Source organism: Lepidothrix coronata, unplaced genomic scaffold (genome assembly GCF_001604755.1).
Source record: "Lepidothrix coronata isolate B3197 unplaced genomic scaffold, Lepidothrix_coronata-1.0 Scaffold75, whole genome shotgun sequence".
Classification (NCBI taxonomy): Eukaryota; Metazoa; Chordata; class Aves; order Passeriformes; family Pipridae; genus Lepidothrix; species Lepidothrix coronata.
The window spans coordinates 6,376,747-6,402,703 of NW_016690255.1; the positions used below are offsets into that span (position 1 = coordinate 6,376,747).

General features: G+C 41.1%; 1 protein-coding gene across 4 annotated transcripts; it reads right to left on the reverse strand.

Annotated features, from left to right (window-relative positions):
- Positions 1-2,571: 2,571 nt before the first annotated feature.
- CIDEA (cell death-inducing DFFA-like effector a) lies at positions 2,572-18,587 on the reverse strand. Of its 4 annotated transcripts, none has more exons than XM_017819576.1 (6): positions 18,462-18,587; positions 13,996-14,152; positions 13,662-13,808; positions 11,335-11,483; positions 8,084-8,241; positions 2,572-6,025 (listed from the first exon to the last, which is right to left on the reverse strand). In XM_017819576.1, exons 1-5 carry the CDS (start codon positions 18,497-18,499, stop codon positions 8,109-8,111), a joined length of 624 nt encoding a protein of 207 aa, XP_017675065.1. In that variant the 5' UTR covers positions 18,500-18,587; the 3' UTR covers positions 2,572-6,025; positions 8,084-8,108. The 4 variants fall into 4 exon arrangements, with proteins under 4 accessions (XP_017675065.1, XP_017675064.1, XP_017675063.1 ...); XM_017819575.1 differs by having other exon boundaries at positions 2,572-7,648; XM_017819574.1 differs by having other exon boundaries at positions 2,572-8,241.
- Between the last annotated feature and the right edge of the window lie 7,370 nt (positions 18,588-25,957).

Genomic DNA, 25,957 nt, shown 5'->3' on the forward strand with positions numbered 1-25,957 from the left:
CAGTTTGGCCCACGGCCAGGACTCAACCCTCTGCCTGGTGAATAATTTGCTTCATAGTCCCTTTGTTGAACAGAGCGCCAGAATGCAGGAGTATAGGGGGTTACAATATACATTGGCTGCACAATTGAATGCCACTGCTTCGTGGGAAGGGCATGGAGACAGTTGTTGCCTGTGCATGTAAGATTTGGAGAGAGATACATCTCTGTTGTGCAAAATTATTTCACTGTGGTGTCCTGACTTGGTGCTGAATAGGGACTTTATGTCACATGTGGCCTGTATGATCCGTCAGGAAGAGGGCACAGCTCTAAGTAATCAGAAGCTTTTTATCTCAGGGCAGCAGCTTGGTAAGTATGGAAGACAGTTATGCTAAAAGTGCTGCATAAAAAAAGGGGCTGATTCTTTCTACGTAAAAAGACTTGATATGAACTACAGCTAGAGCAAGACAGATAGAAATGTTTTTCTAAAAAACTTATATTTGCTTAAACACCTATCCACTCCCTCATGCTTACCCCCACCCCTTCTCTTCTCAGTCATGAAGTATTTTTAGCTTGAATATGCCCAGAAGGAATCTTCTGGAAGGCCACAAGAGAAACAACATAACAGGTTGCATGTGTAAAGGGGTCACCAGAGCAAGGTATAGAAAAATAGCTGAAGGAACTGAGTACTTGAAGCTGGTGACATGGAGGTAATGGGATGAGACACAGATTAAAATAGAATGTAGCAGCTGGAATAAATGGCAAAACCAAACAAAAAACCCCAAAAACCAACTCAATAACCCTTTGGAGAGGTAGAAGTCAGAGAAACAAAAGTGATTTTTATCTGTTAGGTTGCTACTGCCTTTAACCACTGCTGATGCTGCTAGTGACAAGACCTACTTTGTTTTCACTGATCACAGCTCTTGGGAAAACTGAACATGGTACCATGTCAGGGCCAGATAAGACCAGAAGAAATGGAGAGGATTGTTTACTAAATTCAGTGGTCACAGAGGTGAAACTATTAGAAACTGTACTTTTCTTATGTAGATGAAATAATGATCCTAATGTAGTTTGCAGAAAGTGTTTATGATAAGGAGGAAAACCATCTTGATCATCCCATCCAGAGATCAAATGGCTTTTCTGGGAGACTGGAATAGCTAGCTATTTGCAGCAACTATTTAGTACTTTCTGATTTCAGATAAAATGGATTTATTGTTGAATAATCAATTGTCTCTGAAAACACATCAGTTAATCTGGAAGGTAATGACTTCTATTTGGAAGGCTTGTTCACTTGGGGAGTTGCATGCAAATTAGACCAATACTCTGCAACTGTTTGAGGTAGCTTTGCTAGGGAACTTCTCTAAGTGGGCAAGAAAGCAGGAAAGCTGCAGCTGAGAGAGCACATTTTGTACAGGAATCTAAAATTATGGCATTTGTAATTTAGCTTCTCAGGAAGAAAATAGAGATTACCATAGACATCAGTTTGACTAGCTCAATAATAAATCAGTGGTCCTTATACCTAAATAAGATTGTTTATTGGTTTTTTGTATATTCCCTCCTTATTTTTGAGATGGGAGAAGAGCGTTTGAAAACACTACTTAATAAAGAGCAGCAGCAAACCAAGCCACATACTTATGCAAGGGAAGACACTTTGTAATTAGAAGTGCTTTTAATGTAAAAGATTATGGACTTCATAATGTAATTAAAAAGTATGTCAGAAATAATTATACCTATATTTCAGACTTTAAAGGACTTCTTAGATGTCTGAGATTTCTCTAGGTCTATAATAGACTGACTATCCACATCATTAAACTACTGTTTTCTTAAATAGAATTGCTGTCTGAGGATGTAAGCTTTTTCTTTCTTTTTTTTTTAACACACGACAGAATTACAAACTTGTGACAATAATTACATTACTTAAAAAAACCCAAACCTAATCTATATATAATGTATGCTAATTATTGAAGCAGACTTTTTACAAAACTAATGATCAATTAACATTTTATGTTGGAACTGCATAGAATGTATTATCCTGATTCTGGAGTCTATTAAGACATATTTCTTTTCTAGTGTTCCATTTCATTAGTTGCTTTATGAAACAACTAAGAGTAATGTTTCAAAGTTCTTTTTCAAGTGATAATTGATACTTATTAATAAATATTCCTCACCAAGAACACATTAGGAGTTGGGCCTACTATGAATGATTTAGACTGATGGGTGACCTTAGAAAATCCATGTTTGAGCATGAGGTTAATAAACTGAAAATATTAACCTTGTCCTGTGTATGACTAGATTTTTTTTCTGCAAACATTGCTGTGAAAAGCCATTCAGAAAACACTCCACTCCAAATGATTTGCTTCCAATTTTACTGGTCACTGATAACACAGATAGCTTGGGTTTTTTGCTTATTCTTACATCTGGAGTGTTGTGCTTGTGGTATGTTAAACTTGTCTGTCTGCCAGGCACCTACCAGCTGATCTCTCACTTTATCCCCTGAACAGGAAATGGGGAGAAAACAAGATGAAAAAGTTTGTGGGTCAAGATAAAGACAGGGAGATCCCTCGCCAATCACTGACACCAGCAAAACAGACACAACTCAGGGAAGATTCATTTATTTTCAGCTAAAAATAGAGTAGGATGGTGAGAAAGAACGACAAAACTAAAACCACCTTCCCCAACCTCCACTCTCTTCCCAAGCCCAACTTCACTCCTTCATTCCCAACTCTTCCACCTCCTCTCCCTGTTCGTGCAGACTGGGGGTCATGGTCAGCCCACAACAGTTCCTCTCTGCTGTTCCTTCCTTCTTACGCTTTTCCTCTGCTCCAGTATGGGCCCTTTCCACAGGATACAGTCCTTCACAAAATGCTCCAGTGTGGGTCCCTTTCACAGGGTGCAGTCCTTCAGAATAGACTGCTCCAGTGTGGATCCCCCATTGGCCACAGCTCCTGCCAGAAAAATTGCTCAGGCATGGGGCCTCCACAGGCTGCAGCTTCCTTCATGGCATGTCCACCTGCTGTGGGAGGGGGTCCTCAATGGGCTGGGTGGATATCTTCTCCAGCATGTTTCTCCACAGACTGCAGGGGAAGCTCTGTCTGGCACTTACAGCACTTCCTTCTTTTCTGACCCTGATGTCTGCAGGTTATCTCTTACATTTTTTTCACTTCTTTCTCACAGCTGTTGCACAGAATTTTTCATGCTGTCTTAAATATGTTTTCACAGAGACACCACAAACTGGTTTGAAGTGCTCAGCTTTGAGCAATTGTTGGTTCATTTTGGAAGCAGCTCTGTACTACACAGAGGCCACGCCCACAGGATCCCTCCACTTCTCACTGCCAAAGCCTTGCCGCTAAACCAAATACAGTTCTATTTTGTGGTTTTCCACAGCAAGAAATCAGACCTGTGTCTCCCACAAAAGGGGAACTGCCCGTTAGTCAAATTCTGCAAAACTGCCCCTTAAGTTAGATAGAACAGCACTAGACAAATCACACTTGCATGCTATTCCTCCTCAAGCTTCATCTAATCCTGAACTTGACAAATATGATATTTCACTAAACTAAATTAGTTTTTCCCCTGCAATCAAATGTCTACTACTCCATCTGTAGGTAAATGACTGCAGGGAGTTTTTGCAAGGCATTATTAAAAGAGGTCCTTAATCCTGTGTTTAGTGAACACCAGAGATCACTGAACCCTTCTATCTCCTGTCCTCAGTACTTTCTAGTCTTTTGCAACTTTTGTAAAAGATGGAAGAAAGCATTCTTTTTGTATGAAAGGAAACACAGTTTGCACAGTTTCTCTGAGGCCAGAAAGTGAGTCAGCAGTAGAAAGTAAAGAGTTCAGAGCCACATAATAGTATCCAGTTACTTCATTGCCACAGTCCAGCTTTTGGAAACTGCCAGACCATAGATTCACTAACATTCATGATTATTTCAGGAATAAGTTATTCTTGAAATGAATAGAGACAACATCCAATGCCACCATGTGATTTTATTTATTCACAGACAGTGTTCCTTAAAATTGGCACCACATAGCAGAAAATATTGCCATCAGAGTCACAATTTTCACCCATCTCAATTTTCATAGGAAACTAAACTATTGGGCTTGAAAATTGTGAAGTAGTAAAATACTGTATTTTCCTTTAGCAAAACAACATTCCTCATGCTTAAAATATCTTAACTGCATATATGACGACGTAAGGTAGAGAAAGCAGTGATAAACTCTAAGCCCCACAAGGATATATAATTGAAGCGGCATGTTAATCATATTAAGACCTCTAGTAAAACTTGAGGAATCAAGTAAAAACTATACTTTGTACTTTGGCTTTAAACTCTACTTTTACTTTTACTGAAGAAGCTTGTGCCCTTAGTTCAAGTGCTATCTCAGGAAGACATACTGAAATGATTTAGAAGTTGTAATTTTAGTCAGTTACAAATTAGCATATGTGGTTATCTTCACAGTTAATATTCAGAATTTCCAACACTTCCAAAATTATGAACACCTACCTCTCTACTCACTTCACTGAAAAAACTTTCAGCTCAAAGTCCTATTTTCCTTTCTTTACCCTTCTCTTCTCTGGAAATGAATGATAGGGAAGGGGTGCAGGATGTTTCCTAGAGCATATTCCAAATGATCTAAGGAATTTAGACCCTGTTTTTTCCTCTCTCCCTGGACTGAAGAGCTTGTAATCCTGTTTCTCCTGAAAGAATCGGAAGGTACAAGAAAGCAACAACTCCATGGGTTTATGAAAGGAAGGAAATGAAGTAATGATAAATTATGTAGACAAAAAAGCTACTAGATTCTTCATTCTGGTCATAAAGAGAGCAACTTTGTTTTGCCTGCAGAACATGAACAGTGCCTGAGTCAACAAGATCATGTACTTCAGTGAAAATTCCTTTTTTGGTAACTAGAGAGTATGACTTGGTGCATTGTTAGTAAGTGATGCAAAGCAACAGGCAAAAAGGGTCAGTGAAAGCAATGAGGCAGTAAACATGTTTCACACCTTCTATATGTCACTGCTACCAGCCTTGTCTGCAACAGTCACAAGTGCAGGTTAACTGAGTTTATGGAAAGAAAAACTAAAGCTAAAAACATCAGGTAGAAAATCTAGCTTTAGCTCTACATATCTGCCTTTAAGAGCCTGTGCTTTTAGTTTTTTTAAGTGTTGCTGGATATTGTACAACAGTTGTATATAATTTTCTGAAAGGTAGATAGAGCTGAAGGTTTTCTTTGCTGTGTACCATATACACCTGAAGTAAAAGTTTTGCTTCCTAAGCAGTCTGTAAAAAAAAAAAAAACAAACAATTAAACTGGTTCCAACTCAGAGAATGACAAATTTGCCCAGTTTGACTCAAAGCCAAAACTTTATTTCCGGAAGGAAGCTGGTACAGTAGCAAATATCATTCCCCAAATACTAAGCCTGTGAAAGAAGCAATGAAAGAATTTAAGACACAACTTCCAAGACACTTCTCCCATTTTGAGAAAATATCAAAGCTGAGTTATTTTGTTCAGCAGTTTGCATTTTGCTTTCGAGGGAAGTGCTCTGAGATGGAGACTGCTTCTCATATGACCTTCAGCAGCTCAAGTTTTGACAGTTTAGGCTGTCAAAGCAGCAACTGCTTAAAAACATTGTATACTCATAAAAGGTTGGCATTTCAAATCGCTGTTAGGTTCCCAGGTAGTGTCATTGGAAACTACGGAGTGTTAGTTCTGTAACAATTGCCTTTGGCTATAGAAGGCTGGAATTTGAGGTCTGCACAGTTCAGCCTTGCAAAAGCTTTTGTATTACATATGTTGAAGAAGCAACTTTAAAAAAGCAATAATGAACTATTCAAGTTGTTTTTATTTTATTTTTTTTTTAGTGTTGGTGCTCCCACCATTAGCAAGATAAATATTCTTAGAAGCATTTAATAGAATTTGCTTTCAAGAAATGTGTTTGTTTTAATAGAATAAGTGGTCCTTAAAAGCTGAAAAAAGTTAATTACAAAGTCCTTGCAAAGTCAGTTAAATGCGATTCCTTGACAGGGAGAGCCAACAGTTAACATGGCAACAATCATCTGTGCAGGGGGTGTTAAGAACAATAAACTATAAAGCTTCCATTTTAATAAAATCTCTTTCTCATTACTCCCAGAATAGTTTATTGTTTTCTTTTGAAGGACACATGACAGTGCAGCAAGCTACAGGAATTCTTCCCTGTGAGAAACTAGGAAAGAAGGAGTCCTCCTCTTATCTGAGCAGTATGCCCTCTCTCCTCCTCCAGCAAACACTCAGAAGTAGATAGGAAACATAAATCAGGAAAAAAACCCAAGGTTTTTCTTAGCTGTCTACTTATTTGTACTACCATTACTGAAGAGACAGGCAGAGACCTACCAAAGTTGTGTCCATCAGTCCCTTTAAGATTTGGATTTAGGTTGCTTTTCATCACAACAGTGATTTGAAAGTCCAGTGATTCGAAAGATCTGGCTAAGCCACATCCATAATGGGAAGGCAAAAATAAGTATATGAAGGTGAGCAATATTCCCATGTTAGTGACACTTGAAGTGAACAGAACCAGCTGACAGATCAGAATGGATCCCATCAACCATGATGCTTCATCTTTTCCATCCTCCTGCTTCTCTTTTAGCAGATTAGATTTTCTTCCAACCGATCAATGCAATTGATGTACGCAGTTAATGGATTCCTGTCTCAGTGGCATGGCAAGCACTGTGGGCTCCATAGTGGTCTTCTCCCTTTTGCTCCCACTGCTTTCTTCCCCTGCCCTGCTTGTTCTCTCTGCACCAGGGCTTCTCTTACTAGGTGGAATCTACTGTCACATCAGACACATTTACCTCTATTTTTACTGTTTCCTTAACAGCTTTTACTAAGTAAAACTTTTTTACTAAAATTTTTCGTGAGCAAGCAAAAAAAACCTCAAAAGCCACACTTACAAACAGTGAAAGTTGGGCTTTTTCCCTTCACCAATGTGACTTTGCATTTTGACACAAGATGCCTAAGGCTAATCATTTTCCAATTTTTTACGCTGTTGAGGAAAAGCTTGCTAAAATCTGGTCATACTAACAGTTCAGTAAACATTACTTTGCTCTTTAATACAGCTTGTCTTGGAAGACTATAATACTGCAAATATTCATTTTAGAGCATACATTTATGTTATGCAAGACTAGATAGTATCCTGCTGCTCTCCCTTAAACACAGGGCATCAAAATATGCAGCATCTCTTACGTGTACCTCAAGCACATATTGAGAAGTAGTGTCATCTTGTAACTGAACAGTGAAAACTACAGAAGTGATGGTTTAACCCCTGAAGGAAGCTGCAGCAGGTTCCTTAGAAGACATATTTATGAAAACATGGCAGATTATTCAATACTCAGGCAGAACTGGACATGACATTCATTAAAGAAATACATCAGGTTCTTCAACTGGTATGAGGCATAATAACCTGAACTTCTTGAAGATTTGAAGAAAAATATTAAGAGCTATAATGAAACATTTTTATTTTTTACTTGTTTAAGGGAAGTAAGGCTAAATTTTAAGATTCTGCTTAGTAGTTGCACAATCTCCAATTAGATTTCATGAGAGTAGTCAGTCACTGAACTAGGACTGAAATTGTATTATGTAGTTCCATTGTTAGCAGGAGTAAATAAGTACACTTCACCTCGTTGTACCTCAATGCCAGTTTGATACTAATACCAGCACTGTTAAGAATTAAAACAAACAAATTAAAAAAAACAGAGTCCCCTTGCCCCCACCTTACAGCCTAGTCTGTTCAGAATGCAAGTAGACAGCCATGAAAAAAAACACAAAACAACAAAACCATGTTTTGATTGGTGCAAAAAATACTCCACTGGTTACAAATCATGCAAGTTTCCAAGTATACTTATTCTCCATTTTGAGTTGCTGGGGCAAAAACCTGCCCTCTCTCCTTCTGCCAAGCTCTCAGATGTTAGGCACTCACCTTTTGAGCTGTTAAGAGCCTGTGAACATCAAACACTTATTTTATGACTAAGGCCTACAAGCATTCCCAAATGGAAAAAATGTTCACATTAGTGGACATCCCCCTACTATAACATTATTACAATCAAAACTGGGCAAGAGAATGCCTTTAAGCAAAAGGATCCGACATCAGAGGTGCAGCTGTGTTCACTACTCCCGCCTTGATCTTGTACACATGTCATCTTCATCATATTCACCCATCAACTGCAACAAAAACGTTCCAGTGTAGAGAAGAAACTGTCCAGCTATTTGTGCTGCATGGGATATTAGCTGAAGCACTTTCCTAGAAGAAAAGCCATTTATTTAAGAAAAAATCACCAGCAAGATGACATTACCCCTTTCCACCCACACCACCTTTATGAGTCAAGTTGATATTTTTAAAAACTCTCATTCCTTCTCACTTCTGAGCAGCTGGTCATTTTTATACCTTCTTTAGAAAAAATACTTGATTGACAAAAAACTAGTTCATTCTGCCAACTAGAAAACACATTTAACAAAGCAGGCTATCATCCTGCTAGACATTTACAAGCCTTCTGCAAAGCCACTACTCAAACTATCAGAACACCACAGAAGACAACTTAGCCTGGGAGCCCCCACAGCACTCCTGCAACATAAATCCACCTCATGTCTCACCTTTAGGTAATTTATGCAATCCTTCATGTATCTCCAAGCCACAGATCAAACTTAATTAGATCTGGAGCTGAACAATCACATTACAATGGATGCCCAACAGCAAAACTGGTGAAGCCAGATGAAGTAAGGCTGTCCAAGCTACAAGTCTTAAGAATTCTCTGTTCACAGCTATTCTATTTTTAAAAGATTAAATAAGTATCATCATTCAAATATATAATCCTGTGTAAGAATCAGTGCAGGTCCATAAGCTAATATCAGGTAAGCATTGTAGGTCTACAATATAAACTGTGGATCACCACTGGATCACAGGGGAATAGAAATAGTCATATTTGAATGGTTGTTTATTCATCTTAGTTGTAGGTGCATCTTCCTTCCATTCTCCAAGAAACAATGGGGATATCAGTACTAAGAGCTATATTGGAGTCTCATCCCCCAGAAGTCAAGTAGGCCCTCACAAGTATGAGGGTGAGGCACTGGGGAAGAGATACACAAGAACTGGGGCCATTCCAAACCTGGAATGAGATCAGTTTCTGAAGATGCAGCAACCAGACTAGCCTTCCTCTTCTGCAGAAAAAGGGGGGAAGATTTTCTGAATTCCTGTCTGAGAAAACATGAACCCTCTGCTGCTTCTTCTTCCTTCAAATTCATTTTTCCCCACTGTGATGAAAGAAGGTTTGCAGTCAAAATCCAGTGCTTCAGAAGATTAGAATACCCTGTACTTATAGCCTGGGAAGCCTTTCAAGAACACTGTATACTTATTTGTGCTTCCCTGAAATGAGCCATTTCAGCATGTTCTTCCTCCATCCCACAGGCCAAAGAGCTTTACAGTCGTAAGGAAAGCTGCATCTGGTACTGAACTTTTGAGCAGCTGCAGTGTGTCACTTGCACACAAGAGCAGTTGCCACTTAAGCCATGGAGCAAGTTATTTGTTGAACTGGACATTTGATCCTTCAGTTGGACACTGCAGGGAGACACCATTAGGGGAAATGCACTAATCAGATCTGGCAGGCTTCCAGTCCTCCCACCCATGAACAACTGTAGATTTTTTAAGTCCTCTCCCTTCGCACTCTGCAAGTGGACTCAGGGCATCAAAATTAGCAATCTGGAACTCATTAGCAGAGGGACCTAACATCATCTGTCTCCTATTTAAACAGCAGGCCAAGACAGGCCGTACCAGTCTTGTGTTCAAGGGTACCAAGGTTATCTCTTCTGTCACCCCTGTTCTTTGCTGGCAGACTGTTTTCCCACCTTGCCACTGGCACTTCCCTTACAGCTCAACTGTGTAAAATAACAGTGCTTCCAGAAGAACTCCACAGCTACTTCAGCTGTTGCCAGCACCACTCCTTTCTCAGCAGCTGCCCTGTCTTGGCAGGGAGGCAGAATTGTCACTTCAAACTCTCCTTAGCAGCACAAGTTCCAGTGCTGATACTCAGCTCCATAGCAGGCAGCCAGAGATTAGAGTTTGTTTTGGCTCAGAAAACTTGACAAACATAGGAACTAGAGGAGTGCAGCTGTCCAAGGACAAACCTTTGCTTTGAAGAAACCCTAACAAAGCCAGTGTTACAGGTGGGTGTAGCATGTAGCTGGATCATTGCTGCAGTCTGACCAGAGATACCAGTCTCACCAGCTGTAGCCTGAAAGATTAAGCAAGGGACCCCCCAAGTAGAGTGGGAGAGGTCAGTCAGACTGAAAGACCTGGAACAAGATTAGCATTACAATGCTAATTAGCATACCTGCAGCAAGAGAGGAGGGAATACTTAAAGATTCCAAACTAAAGACTACTTGTCACTCAGGGGAAGTGAAAACTTTGCTTATGACATATATTTCTGTCTGTCAGATCTGTCCTCGAGTAATAAAATGCAGCAATGCTACACCATTGTGTATCAACCAAAATTTGAAAAGTCACATAGAGAAATTCAGGGCTGCAGCTTAAAAAACTGTCAAAGTATGTCACCTCTGTGAATAAGGTACCTGAATTCAGGAATCTTCTTGAACCAGGGCAGGATGCACTTTTGACAAGGCACCAAGTTTTAACTCATTGTTGCAAACCATGGACAAGACAGGTATTATTTTGCCCCTGAATAAGACAGCATTTCCCAACAGCCAGTTCTACCAAATTCACGACCCACCACAGATTAGTCCTGCAGAAGACAGTGGTCCTTGATAAGCTCCATTAGTCTCCCTCCAGAACACTTGGTTTAAGAATAGTGAGGTCAGTGTCTTACTACAGATGACAAATTCACATTAAGACAGTGTCCTATCTCTTCCATTTTCCTTTGCCTCTATGTAGCTCAGCTGGTGAATTTGGCAGACAAATTTGAATTGCAAAGTCCAAGCAAGCTTTAACACTCGATCTCAAATTCCTCTCATTTCATTCCCTGGAAGTCCTCCCTTCAAAGAGCTTCCTCAGCCTTCTGCATTCTTCAAACAAGTCAAAGGAGTTTGGGGAAATTCTCTCAGCAAAACAAAGAGATTATACTTACAGCCTTGCAGTATATACAAGCTGATAAGATTTTGGCCTTGGGAGAAATTTAAGATTCCACCATAAAAAGCTATAGGAAGTTTTTACAAATCAGCTATGCACCTTTCAAAGGAAGATTCAGCATATTGGCCAGTATGTAAGAAATAATAAAACTAACTTTAATAATACTAACTTTATAAACACACCTGCTTCACAGAACCAATAGCAAACACAGATTTTATATTAACGCATACACCTGATCAGTAGTGGCAACATACTTACCGCAATACACTTTTTGCTCCCATGAATTTGATATCCCATGAGACAGAGTAGATCTCATAGAAGGTCGCCTTGATGTTTAAGCAGCCAATAAAATCCTTAGGGTTCAGCTTGTACAGATCAAATGTGATGTTAGCTACTCCATTTCTTGTCTAATTTAAAAGAAAGAGAGACAGTTTGTACCACGATGCAGGAAACTACAGCAAGAAAATTGTGAACAATGCAGCTCTTCAGAAGAAGCTTTGCTTATTCCAGTCTTAGGGTTAGCTCTTGGTCAATTCTAAACTAGAATTGAAAGCATTAGCACAAAGAAAAGCAAATACGTATCTTATGTAATTTTGTTCAAGTGCTGACCAGGATTCTGAAGCCATTCCAAAAGGACACAGAAGTTCAAGTGACATAACACCTCCTGAATATTTCTTTTCTGTAGTAGAGCTTCTTCAGTGTATACTGAAGCCACAGGTAATGACACTGGACAGTGTTGCTACCACTTATTTATCCTGGTACTTTCCAGTTGCTATCTGAGGTAGCACAGTGAGTCTACACTGAAGCAGGCCACTAAATAACCAGGATGACGTTCTGTTTAGGAAGGAAGGCAGTACTGATGAGCTCTCTTAGAGACAGCTACAAAAATATCATATGTGAAAAGTTATGTCCTCATATCAAACCCTGGCTCATAACACCTCTTTTTCTTTCAACTAAAAAGAAACACAGGGAGGGAACCAATGCTGATTAGGCCTAGGGTTTAGTAATGAGTTTTTAAGAGAAAAATCAAGGGAGAAGGAGCGTGGAAAGTCATCTTCCACCTTAAATCCAGCCTCCTTTATTGAAAGCAGCCCTTGTCTGCTGCAGGGCTGACAGTGTGCTTCAAGAAAGGAAAAACAAAAAGAAAATAGTAAAGAGAATCCATATTTACAGAGACATCTAGTGGATACACAGGATCCTCTGCTCAGCACATTCCACTCAAGGTTAATGGCCTGGCAGCTGTCAGGTTGTTTTTTGCATGCTAAATGAAGCAATAAAGTTGCGTAAGACCAGGCCTTTTTGTACTTGTCACCCCAGCTCTCAGACAGTGTCATGATAAGTCAGACAAAGTTAAACACAGCAGTATATCATTAGCCAGCAGTTTTATGCCTGTTTTTCTTTGATAACCTCCAAACTCCAGCAATAGGGACCCCTATCAACAACAGCTTTGGAATATGTAGAAGTACTTGGTAGTATGTCCCCTCCTAGACCCTCCCTATTGGCATCCAGAATATTTGCTTAAAGCATAATAGAGCTGGTGCTGCACTCTAGATATTTGTGAAGCTGAAGCAGTCCTTCTGCTGTCACTCAGCACATACTGAAGAGGGGCTGCATTCAAACTTGTGCTGCTGCCATGCCAGACAGGATAGAGGGGAAAGGAGCAAGGTGGAATCACACCCTGGCTACAACTTCTTTTGTGCCCTTGGAGCTCATGGCCCAGATGCAGCAGGTTGATAAGCCAGTGAGGTATCTTGGGGGAAAATGTCCAGACTGCCCCCACTGCAGCAGGAGACTGAGAAAACAGGGCCACAGAATTGAGCCATATGTGTACAAACATACAAATAGTATGTCTGCTTACAGCTCCACAAGTAGCTCTGCACCTGGTAGAAAAAATGATGCTAGCTTTCTAGCAACAACCATGTAAAGGAAAGACAGTTAGGAGTTTGACTATGTTATTAATGTACAGATGACTATTTCCCCACAAAACCACTAATTGGACATTGAATTGATGTGATTAGAAGGCTAAAGCTAGCGAGCTTCAATAGATCTTAAAACATCTTGAAGCATGTAGACTAACACAAGGTTCTAATGCCAGCTTTTAGCTATTTGTAAAATTAAACACAAGCATTTTTCTAAACCACTAAATTACTACTACATTCACAAGACAGAGTTTGCTTTACATTGCTTAATTTGGCCATTTTTTATGCTTTAAAAGCTAGCTTTTAAGGACATTTACTCCATGAAGTTAAAAAATACAAGGTCCTAATTTTCTTTATGTTACAAAAAGTAAGTAAAGAACAAAGTTATTTCTCTAAAAGGAGGGTATTTTCCCTACGATTCTTTTCAGTTGTAATGTTTTATTTCAATTCCTGGTAGATCTTTGCCAACAGAATATGTCCAAACAAGGGAAAATAAAAAATATGGACTTGATTTTTCACCCAGGAAGGCTCAACAAGGAGTTGGTACCTTGACTTCTTTGGGGTAATTTTAATTCCTCTTCTGCCCTCTTTCCAAACAATTTTAGCAGCCACAAACATTCTTCCATCCACTTCTACTCAAGTGAGAGAGAAGAAGTCAACACTTACTGGTGCCCATTTCTGTCCTTTTTCTAGAACTATGAAGTGTGTATTATCATCCAGGGACTTGAAAAACTCTTCTGTGTCCACAACTGTGCCATCTTCCTCTAAAACCAGAGTAATTTTTCTAGCAGATATAAAGAAGGAATCTAAAGTCTGAAAAAAAAAAAAAATCAGTACATTTTAGCATTCTAAAGAGAGCCTATCATTTCATATTAAGATTTGTTTATTTGACATAGTCTCCCAAACTTCCCCAGCAATGGTTTTTAGAAGAAAAAGTCTGTGGTTTGTCTTTCTGGGACACTGTATTTCACTGTACATTTCAGTCAGAGTGGGACTGTACCTTGCTGATGAGCTCTTGCAGACTGCTTGCAACAATTCCTTTCCTCCTGCTTCGGGAGGCATTGGACACACGGAAAGGTCGCCCTGCAGGCACGAGAGGAGGGAACAGGGCCTGTTTTGTTATGGCTCCTACAGATGCTCCCATGGATATCAAAGATCTAAGACAAACAAAAATTCAACACAGTTATAAAAAACCAGTCATGTCAAGTTGTGCCAGAAGGAGGAGGACTGTTGAGTTCAATGACATAATCACATTATACGAGTAATTCACAGATCACGTTAGACCAGTGGAGCTTCCTTTCAAAGCTAAGTACTACACAGCCCTACAGATATGTCTCTGAATATTTCTCTTTTGCCCATGGCATTTGGAAGCACTTTAAAACAATTTCAAGCAGATGTGGGCCACCTCTAGCTCAGCTGACATCAAGGTCACAATTGCAGTGAAGCTGATGGGTTTTAATACTGAATTAAAAAGGCAGCAGCTCTTACTGCATTCAGTCACTTAGATTATTCTTTTTACCTGCAAGATAAACCTGCAGTGAGATAAATAATTAGTTGAAAGTAACCTTATGTGTTAAGATAGGAGTTTCCTTTAGGAAGACTGAACATATTACCCATATTCAAAACACCTACTGTCAGAATGCAAGTGGAGCTTTTCAATATAGTTATGCTTGACTTACAAACAATCAGCCAAGGCCTTTATCTTGTAAATTATATCTACAGCCTATAAAACTTGAGGTTTGAAAAACACAAACTAAGACTTGTTTGTGCCCTAATGTATCAGGAGGAGTCAAATGAAATGAAAGTTAAGATCCAAGTACATAAATACATGGTGTTGGAGCAGGCTGTTGCCAGAGAGGCTGGAAAAATTCAAACACTTTTAGAAAGATGTTTTAGATTTTCTGGGCAATTGCATGCTTTAATAGTGACTGCTTACCTTTGGTAAACCAAGCACACAACACTGGTAACTGCCTACTCCAACAACAAGGTACAGACCTGCTCTCATCTATATTTAGTGCCACTTTTTTTGCCAAGTGCCGTTGGCTAATTCAGTAATCAGCTTGCCAAAAATGATGCTCTGCCTGACACCTGGAAAGAAAGGATTGATCTCTACATCTTTTAAAGGGAGACAATATTTTGCCTGCCACACCCCTGGACTTTACCTCCTTTGCTCCTTAATATTGAATTGCTCAGGGATGGGAAAGGGATGCATCCCCATTTTGTTCTCCCACATAGGTGTAAAAGGTCAACTTTATGTAGGAAAATCTATTCTCAGACACTTTCACCGAAGGTAAAGGGGTGAACTGGCAGCCTTTTTCTGCAGCCAAAGAGCGAATACAGGAATTCCTAGAACAGCAATGGAATGGTGTAAAGTTACTCAACTAATAACGTCCCAGTCACATCTTTTTCAAAAATTCACACCGACCCCGGAGACTAACTATCCTTTCCAAACCTCTTATCTGGTCTTTAATCATATTTTTTGAATGCACAGAAAGCAATTTTTGTGACTAAACAGATTCAGATTTCAGCAAATAATTTATTTCCCGCTCTCATTCTGAGTCACTGTTCAGGCTATTGCCTTTCCTTTTTACACCAAAATTTCCCTTCTTCAAAAGCTCTTTGGCATTACTGGAGCTTAATTTTTTCAAAGGAGGAGAATGAGAACGTTCAACAGTTTTGTTCTAGCTTATGCTAACATCTTCTTGGTAGTGCTGTCTATACACTAGGTCCCTAGCTTTCAACATTTGGTATATATATACACATGGCTGATGTAAATCTCTCGCCTTCCTTTAACAAAGCTGGTGAGGATGTGCAGTCGGCATGGCTTTCAGAAAACAAGCATTGTGTCAAATTAAAGAGCTAATAAGCACTATTCCTCCTGGAGAAGGGTCAAGACCAGGGAGGAGGACAAGGTGACAGTAGCACCAACAAAGGCATTGAAGCTCCACAGAAGGGAAGCCTGCTAGGACAGGGCGTGTTTGTCAATCGCTGACTAAGTTAATAGTCCCCCAGTCACCCCACTGGTCTGTGGGTAGCTTGCATTCTGAATCACTGAGTCTCTTCCTCAGACAGGAAGCCTGCTCATCTGCCTTGGGGCTGGGGACACCACAGGGCACCCTGATGTTAGAAAATGCAGCACTCAGGTTTCAAGAGCTTTCACAGCTACTTACATCTCATTCCCTGTTACACATTTGAAAATCTGTATGTAGAATAGTTACTTGAGTGATGTATATGAAAGTACTGCCAATTTTTTTTTTTTTTTTTAGGGACAGTCAATACCAGACCCATTGAAAAGTTTGCTTTCCCATTACTTAAGCCAAGTTGTCATTCACAAAAGACAAAGCATAAGGTAAACAGCCAAAACACACATGCCAGTACAGAATGAAAAGTGTTAGGGGCACAACTCATGGCAGAACTCAAGCTAACAGGGTTCACCTCAGGCATTACCACAACCCACTATGCAAGCCATACGTTAAAGCTCTGAGCAGAAGTTCCTAAAGGGTTCAAGATCAATCACCTCACACTGCTGCCTAATTCTATCAGATTTAAAAAGTCAGAGACGAAAACCCAAACTAATCAGATTAATAAACCAGGACTTTCATTGTCTCCACCAGACAGTGACTGAACAGGAGTCGAAGTCTTAAGAATTTATTTAACATTGACGACATTACACCTACATTTTGATCAACCTGTCAATATCATCTTTAAACTAAGGCTACTTATGAAGCAGTGAGTCTCAGCTTTAGGGCAGGCTGAGGTTTCAGCTAATGAGAAGTATTAGGAGACAAAAGCCAGTATGATTAAATAAAGCCAGATAAATAGAAGGTGAACTCTTCCGTTTCTGGGCCAATTCCTGAAAGCTTGGGTTTGTGTTTGGGTTTTTTGTTTATTTGTTTGTTTGGTGTGCCACTCTCTTTCCCGGACTATAGACTCAAATAGGCCAGCCTACACTCAGGGCTCCTAGAAAGATCCCTTCTTGTTTCAGCTGTCCTCAAAACCCAGACAAACCAATTCCTGATGCAGGGAATTCCTCTGCTAGACTGGAGTTACCAAAAATAATTTCCTATTAAAAGCTGATCAAGCTAAGTCAAGAAACAAGTGGTGGAAAGAAACTAAGGTATAGTTGGTTTTATTATAAAGTCGAGTGACATGTTAGATACACATTTTTTTATTTTTATACACATATTTTTATTATTCTTTAAAGTTAAAATAATCAAGTCCTAGCTCTTCCCTAAAGGAAGAGAAATCCTATGTCTGTGGAAAACAAAAATACATTTTTAACTGAAAGATCAAATATCTTCAAAATCTAGCATCTTACCTAGTTTGTTTTGGATAACTACAACCTGCTAAAGAGGGACTCGCAGATACTGCTACAAGCATTCACTGTAATGTCAAAACTGGTGGAAGAGATTAATTCATTTTTTTAGGAGAATCCAGGGATTAAAAGCCTGCCTTGAGCCCTGCACACATATTTCACTATTTACCCTTGGTTGCAACATGGCCCATATGTTTGTATAAGAATCTCGCTCATAAAAATCAATGTTGCACAACACAAGTGGTTCCAGGATATGGCACAGTTTGCTTTTTAGGTTAGGGTTCACTGGCAAATGGCAACGTCAGGAACAGTGAAGTAAAAAAAAAAAAAAAAGGAAAGGGGTCAGGAGAGTTAAGGTTCAACTAGATTGCAGCCATGGTCTCCCTAATTAAACAAGAGCTGTGGAGATACCAGAACTGCAGCTGGCAGCGGATGCGTTTTTGGGTAGTGTACAGAACTGTACCTCCATGGATGTGGTTGACACGCCTGGAACGCTAGCGGAGGCCAGGGGTTGTGGTCATGTTGTCACCGAGTACAAGCGGCTCCCGGCTACATGGAGGCTCCGCTCCTGACTCGCCAGTTCCTGGCACACAGGCGGCAGCCTCGGATGCCGGGATGTGAGCGCATCCGGTCGTTGCACCTCAGCAGGCAGTTTAAACTGAAAGGCTCCTACTTGCGCTTCCCTCAGCAGAATTTCAGCCAGGATCACAGAATCAAGGTTAAAAAAGACCTCTGAGATCATCGAGTCCAACCTTTTACTTAACACCCTGTCTACTAGACCATGGCGCTGAGTGCCACATCCAGCCTTTTCCTAAACACCTCCAGGGACGATGACCCCACCACCTCCCTGGGGAGCCCGTTCCAATGCCCAATCACTCTCTCTATCAAGACTTCTTCCTAAAGAAGGATTGCAGGGCTGCGAGAGCGTCCCGACTTGTTTCTCCCACTCAGGGCCCATCAGGTTTAATCCCCCAGGAGCCCCGCCCGCCTTGGCCGCCCTCGCACCGCGCTCCCAGTGCGCCCTTTGCTCCCGAAGCGCTAGAGCCGACAAAGAGCTGTTCAGATTGGGCATCCCCCGGCAGCCAGACCCGTCGCCGGGATCAGCGTGGGGAGCGGGGATGGAGAAGGGGTGTGGGTATCCCCGCACTCACCGCAGCAGCGATATCACGAAATCCCACGCCACCTCCATGGCCGGTCCGGCCGCGGGGCAGCGCCGGTCACGGTGCTTAAGTGTAGCGGGCGGGGCTCCTCCTCCGGGTGGAGGTGGCCCCTCCTGGTCCCGGCTCTTCCTGCCCTCCCTCACTCCGGGGGCAGTGGGAGCCGTGCCCTGGGAAGAGGGAGCGCTGCCCAGACAATCCCGGCTGGGCTTAACGCTTGTCCACAGCACCATGGCGCCAGCGGCGGGGATGCAGGAACAGGTGCGAGGTAGCGCACTTTGGGAAGGAGTATTTTTTCAGGTGCTTTATAGTTTACCTGGGAAAGGAGCGAGAAGGATTTTGTTCAGTGTGTATCGGAGGTGCATGCTACATTCTGGCTAGCTACAGCTAATATAGTAACAGTCAGAGCATTAGAGCATTAGAACAAATCAACAGATTAAGTATCTCAGCTTCTGATTTTAGAGCCTGTGAATAAGCTTACAGCTCGGATTAATGTTTACAGTAGCTTCAGTGAGGATGTTTACTGTTACTCCTACAGGCAGGTGAGCAGCGACTTCTGTTCACTACACAAGTACCAAGGCAGTATTTCCTGTTCATGTATGTCTGTGAGCACAAATACGGTTCTTTTGGGCCCTGGAGCCACGATGTTGTTTACATCCAACCACTATTGCATAGGGAAAACATTGAAACCTGTGAGCATCGAAACCTGCCTCTCAGGCAACAGCCTGACCTAGGGCCAGCATCTGCACCAGGAAACTGCCACGGCTGATCAGGGAATGACTCCAGAGGCCCTTGCCACCAGCATTCAGGTTACCCCCAAGGTCAGGAATAATTAGTTACCTGGTTACCTGTATTGTTTTTCCCGAACTAGCCTGTTTAGGGCAGGAAGAACCACTCAAAGTACCTCTTACTGTCCAGGTTTCTTTAGCCTGCAGGCTGACATCTGCTGGATGTCTTCTTCAGTCCTCAGCTTTTGGGGTCCTTATCAGCTAAGGATTTTTCTGAACAGGTGAGTCTCCAAATGTCTGGAGGAGGTGGAAATTTTGGTCTTGCAGAAGCTTAGCTTTCCTCTGGCCACGTGCCTCTCCCCAAAGGTCTTTGTAGAGACATCCAACCAGCGCAGCCACTGCTAAGCAGCCCCCTGAGGTGACATACCCGATGCAAGGCTGACACAGCTCTGAGACAGGAACAGTGTCTTTTGCGGGGACATGCTCCTCATGGGCACTAGTGCCTCAGTTGTCATAACTAATACAAAGATAGATGCTTAACTAATACAAACATAGATCCACAAGAGTAACGTGTCCTTTTGAAGACTGTCCTGATCTGTAAGGAGAGAAGAGTATTACCTGTAGTTTTACAAGCTGCCTTAATACTCCTTTTTTTTTTTTTCCTGAACAAGCAGCAGTAAGACCATCAGATGGGTAAAATCACTGACTTAGGAGCTGGGCACCTCATTAAAGAAGTGTCTTTGAACAGCAGCAAGACAGCACACAGATGGGATGTGCACAGAACCTACCAAGGAAGAGTATAAAACTAGCATGAGACAAATCTGGCAGGCCAGGGCAATAAAATGAGATCTCATAAAACCCAGAAGTGACAAGATAACATTCAGTATAAAGAAAATAGCTGTAAGAGGCAGAATTACTCCACTCATTTACAGGGAGAGAAAATAGACCGTAGGTTGAGGTGAGGAGGCTAGAATACTTAGCAACATTTGCTTCAGTCATCGCTGAAAACATTAATCACGCAGGGGACGAAGTATGTGGCTGATGTTGAAGAGAATGAACTCTAGAGGTGGAGTTAAATAAGCAACTGTGTTAATCCCTCTCGCTAAACTACTGTCTCACTGTCCCTTTGCTGAGTGCAGTGACTGCCTCCATGTGTATTACATTTCCACTGCAGTTCAAGTTAAACAAGTTTGCTTAAGTCACTCCTCGCAGGGGTCATATTGCTATGAACAAAAGCCTGCATATGGCACGTTAAACAGGGAGGAGGAGGAGGCACTAGAAGTAGTTTAGCTTGCAACTTCGCATTAGTGAGCACGCAGGTTTTCCTTATTCCCCTTCAAGAAAAAATTGACAGATTGGAACAAACTCAAAGTGGGAATGATCGGTCATGCAGAAAAACATGGTAGGTATATGGGCTGTGTGGTTTGGGAAATGGAAAGGTTGGGTGTAGATGTGAATCATGGGCTTCAATGATCTTAGAGAACTCTGTAAAGGGAAACGGAATAACATTTCCTCTATGCCTTTACCGGTAGGAAAGGAGGATTAAGTCATCCTTTAAGAGATATTTCACCTCTAAGGTGACTGTTGTTAGGTGGGATCAATTGCCAACAGAAAATGTAGGGTCAGTTTGACACAGACATTGCTTGGGCCAGTGATCAAATGACATAAATGACAAGTCAGGACACTAAGGATCGATTTGGAGGTTTTTTTTATTTCTTAAAGCACTGACAAATTACATAAAAAGGATTAATGCAGAATAAAGTGTATCTCTACCTTTTCTTCTTTGACCTAAGAGGGGAGTGCAAGAAGCGAACAGATGTACTTACAGCAGAGTTAGCAACAAAGGTAACATTAGAAGGGTTCACTTAGATTTGCAAAAGCTAACCTTCTGTACAGTTTTCTGCCTTTTCCTGTTTTCAGTTAAGTCTGATCCTGATTTCTGTTAGAGCCACTCTTGTGACCAGCCCTAAATGAGTTTAATTATTTCTCATCCCTTTAATTGAGAACCAACTTTCTATTCTTCACTGCATCCTCAAAATAATATTTACTTCTAAACTGCTTTTACTACTCAGCAGATTTCTATCTCCACTGACTCTGGTTCTGTTTTATTTCTGTCAGGCTGTTTATGTTAAAGATTTGGTTGTTCATTCTTAACATTTTTGTTAACTGCTACTGCCCCATCACTGAAAATTTTTAAGAGCAGATTAGACCTGCATCTGTCATGGAAAGCTTAGATACAGATGGTTATTTTGAGAAAAGACTGTGGAGTAAAAGTTCTCATGAGGTTGCTTTTTATTGTTTTCCATCTTTTTCAGAATATTTGTCAATGAAACTATGTTATAATATCTAAAGCTTTGCAGGAACCACCGAGTGGTTTTGTTTGCTGTACTGGAGGGGATGAGGCTCCTCCTAAAGGTGATCTCGCTGCTCTGCAAGGCTATGCCCAAGAAGCTGGGAACGTTTTTTGGTACCGATTAAAATCCTCTGTAATTAGCTGGAAATGATTCTGTGGCTACCAAAGACTCCTGCGTTGAATGCCCTGTTTGAATTAAAGACTAACCTTTTGCTGCAGCGAATCATCTGGCCCAGAAAAAATCCCGTTCTTTATTATGAGATTTCATGGCTGGGTATTTTCTTTTATTTTGTTCTTTTTTGTTTTCAACGATTTTAACAGTAAGATCAAGACAGTGCTGATGGGTGGGCAAATGCTGTACACATAAGAAAAATTACTCTGCCAAGAATGTCTCAGTGGTGTGAAATACTTGGAACACAAATTTAAATGTAGATGTTTTATAGCTAGATGGGATATTAAAATCAGAAGGTCAGGTTTTGCCCTCATTTACTCCTTTGCAACACTGGATGTGTGAATGAATTGCACATATTTGTGGGCAGCATTTAGCTGAAAGCTGACTTATTGAGTGCATCAGTGTGATGGCAGTAACGAAAAGAAGAAATGTTGCCCATGAGATTCATTATTGAAGATAATGTACTGGAAACTTAATATTTATTTATTCTGATCATGCCACAGATTATCTGAAGTGTTTTATTTTACATTTCAAAAGTTGCAACATCAAAAATATATCCAAATAAATCTAAAACACTCTTTTTGTTTGTTTGTTTGCTTTGCTTTGCTTCTAATATCTTTACAGTTTATTATTGGTTTAGTGGTACTCCCCACAGGAAGGAAAAAATATTCAAGAAGAAATATGAATTTTTATTTTATAAGCATTAGAATTTTCTTTTATGAGGCTTTTCACCACAAAATGAGAAGCTATCAGGCATGGAATTGTCCCATGGCTGCACACCGGTGTTACGGTTTTTACAACAGAGCTTGAATTGCTTCAGACTGCAGTCAGCATTCCAGAACTACTGAATCACCAACTGACCTGTGAGCTCATGCTTCCTTGGTAGCTGCACTAATTAATTAAGCACCTACATTAAAAAAATCTTCTTAGACAAGGAGTATCTCTAGTTTATGTGTTATATGGCATCCTTTCAAGGTTTAATTGAAAGTAACAATTATTGTACTTTGGTTTTGTCCAAAATATAAAGACTAAGACAATAATAGACAGAAAGCTTAATGGGTGTCTTTCCTGAGGGTCCCGCTGCATTTGAATCCATGTCTTTCTGTCTGAGGTGTGTAGACCTCTGAATTTGATCAGTCATTTTTAAGGGATGCACAAACAGGAACTAGATTTGCAGATGCTACACAGTAATTTATGTGCATGTCAAATTCCAAGGCAGGTCCACTAAGAAATTTTTAAGGATCATGGAGAGATTGAAACAGACTGAGAAAAATATTGCTATGACTCACTGCTTTTAGATTCTGCCCAGGCACTTTGCTCCCTGGACAAAAAGGCTCTGGGTAAGGTGCAAGAGCTCTCAAGGTCAAGTGACTGTCAGATGTAATTTGGGGTCTAAACCTGATTTAGGATCTAAATGCCTTCTGACCAGAGCTGGCCTGCCTCTGTACCCATCTCTGCAAAATATCCAGTCAGCCCTCAGACTCTAACAGGTCTTTTTTTTTTTTTTTTTTACACTGTGACTATTTTCATATGTGTTTTATAATCCCTTAGCAATAGGGGCAGTTGTTAGCCATGGGTTTGGTTTGTGGTGCACCCCAGCACTCACTGCCTTTATGTGGGTCAGGCTGCAGAAGGAGGAGAATGGTTTTATGCTGTAAGGTTGATAGTTCTCTGGTCTGAATGCCTGGGCCTTGCTATTCTCCTCTTGTTTCTACCACTGCTCAGCTGCAACTCCCTGCCCCCAGCCACCTCAGCTCCAAAGTCCTTGCCATCTCCTGTCTCATGACCTCAGGTGTCTGTTTGTGCCTCCCTCACTGGCCCCAGTCCATGTAGCTGTTACCTGGCCTGTCCACCCCTCAGATTTGGCTTTGCTGGGTTTGATTCTGACCACTGGGTAATACCACCCAATTAGTGTGGGTCACAACACTTCAGAGCACAAAGTTACTATACCCTTTCACTTATGGTGGTGCTACAGCATTGATACTACGTCTGGATGATTCTTGAGAAATTATGCTGTTCATCACTTTAGAGTAGGTTGAGGAGGATTTGGGGCTGCCAGCCTTATCTCATGGTCACATTTGAGCCTTTCTGTTTCTAACAGATACAACAGAAATCTTATAGCAGCTCTCTGAGGCTGAAGAAATCTACTTATTTTTATAACTTGCATGACATATTTATGTAACAGCCATAGGCTCTCAATGTCATGGTGGTTTGTTGTAATCATGCAAGGAAATCTCCCACATGATCAATGGGGATACATCTTGCTGAAGGTGAGAAATGCAAAGGGATCATTCTCTCAATAATTAATTCTCTAATCATTGGTGGGTTTTCTGTTCAGACCCAGCTGAGGGGGTTAGCAAAACAAAGACAGATGGCAGCAGATTATTAAAAACACTTCTTTGTTAGTGGGTAGTCAGCACAGATTCTGCTACCTTCCAACACCCCCTTCACTTAGAGCTCAGTCAAAACACTTTAAGTAAATGGAAAGACCCCTGTTGATTTTGATGGACACTCAGCCAAGGCCTGAGTCTCACCTACCTTCTCAGCTAAACTTTGGCCTTCTCATAATTTTTTTAAGTTTTGGTTTGGGTTTTTTTTTATTTGTTTTTAATGAAAGAAGAAAATAATGCTGATGTAGTCACTCTTGGGAACTGCTGGGGGAGAGATTAAGCTATATTTTTATATGCACAGTATACTACCATAAGCATATCCACGGTAAAAGGTCAGCCTGTTTTAACTGTGTGAGTTTTATGCCAATTAAGTTCAATTTTTAGGGAAAGCATAGGGATGAGGGATATAGCTGAAATATGTGCTCTGTCTGCCTTCTGAGCTGCATCCTCTGGGAAGAGGTCCTTGGAGCAAGCTGTGTTTGGGCTGAATACAGACCTGGGAGCTTGGATCTGCTTGGAGTAGATTCTCAAGGGCTCTTGGCTGCAGATGTCTTGTGAAGGCTTTGGCCATCTCTGCTGAGATCTGCCAGATGCTGCCTACTTGCTTTTGCTTTGAGACACACTTTACTAGGCCAATATGACATTTTGGTCTAAAATTGAGGCTGTTCCTGGGACAGCCTGGACAACCAGGCAGGTTGTATTTTATGTTATTTCCACAGATATCACCAAAGCACTTTACCCTGTTTCCACATATTAACTATATTCATATATACTTTTCTGCATAGCACATTCCTTTCTGTGATGCTGGCTCCTCCCTCTCATTGTCAAATGTCCTTTTGCTTCTTACAGTGCCTATGTGTAGACCCACAATCCCTTAGAATGAATCCTTTCTTAGATTATGTGCTTAGTCTTTCCCTCTTAACACACATACTCTTAAAAGCGCAGAAGCATTAAGTATGCAGTGACTATGTGTTGCTTGACAAGCATTAACTGAAGCAATGTGTGATCAGAAATTAATGCCTCTCACGGAGCTCAAGGAGAGCTGTAGGGCAAGCTTTTAAAGTGCTCCTCTTGTGCTTCTATATTGCAGCACATCAGCAATGCCAGAGGTGTAGAGCGAGTCTGTCACTCCCTCTGGCCAGCTGACTGGGATGGATGGGGGAACTCCAGTATGCCCAGTGTGCAAACAGCAGGCATTATGGATGTGTGGACCTGGGTGCATAGGCACAGAAACCAAACCTATCCCAATGTAAAGCTGCCCACTGTTGGCAAGCCAGGGTTGCTGAGTCAGCCTCCAGGAAAGGGGTTTTTTGTGTATGGGCAGGACTCCAGTTAGGACAAGTTACAGTTCCACAATCCCTGAGCTGCAAGGTGGTACAGGATGACAAGACAGGCTGGTGCAGCCCCAGGCAGCAGCTGCCTACTAGTCACACCAGAGACATTTCAGGACAACTAGAGCAGAAAGGAATCAAACGTTACTAGATCAATAACTGCATCTGGTTTTGGGAGGCTGCTTCCCTACAGCCCTGAGAAGGAAATAAATAGAGACCAAAGGGTCTTGCATATGCACCCCTGTCATTTCTTTCTACAACACCAAGCAGAATAAACAAACACAGTCATCAGGATTTGCAGCAAATATTCTATTTTTCATGGCCTTAAGTCATCATACATATTTGCCACTTAACACACCAACACATGCACTGGCTATTTGCTTTGAAAAGGGATTGAATGCAGGTGTTTCATAATGGCCTCTGAGGCCTGCACAGGTGATGGCACCTGAAATGTCCCCAGGTGCATGAGGCAGAGCAGACTGAATAATCGGCCTGAAGACAGGCCGGTTTGAATAT

Bases quoted from the DNA above. Each gene is read 5' to 3' on its own strand.
- CIDEA (XM_017819576.1), bottom strand. From the start codon at position 18,499: ATGGAGGTGGCGTGGGATTTCGTGATATCGCTGCTGCG. The intron at 14,153-18,461 runs GTGAGTGCGGGG...TGTTTGTCTTAG, and splicing joins TTCGTGATATCGCTGCTGCG to ATCTTTGATATCCATGGGAG. The intron at 13,809-13,995 runs GTACAGTCCCAC...TTTTTTTTTCAG, and splicing joins TGCAAGAGCTCATCAGCAAG to ACTTTAGATTCCTTCTTTAT.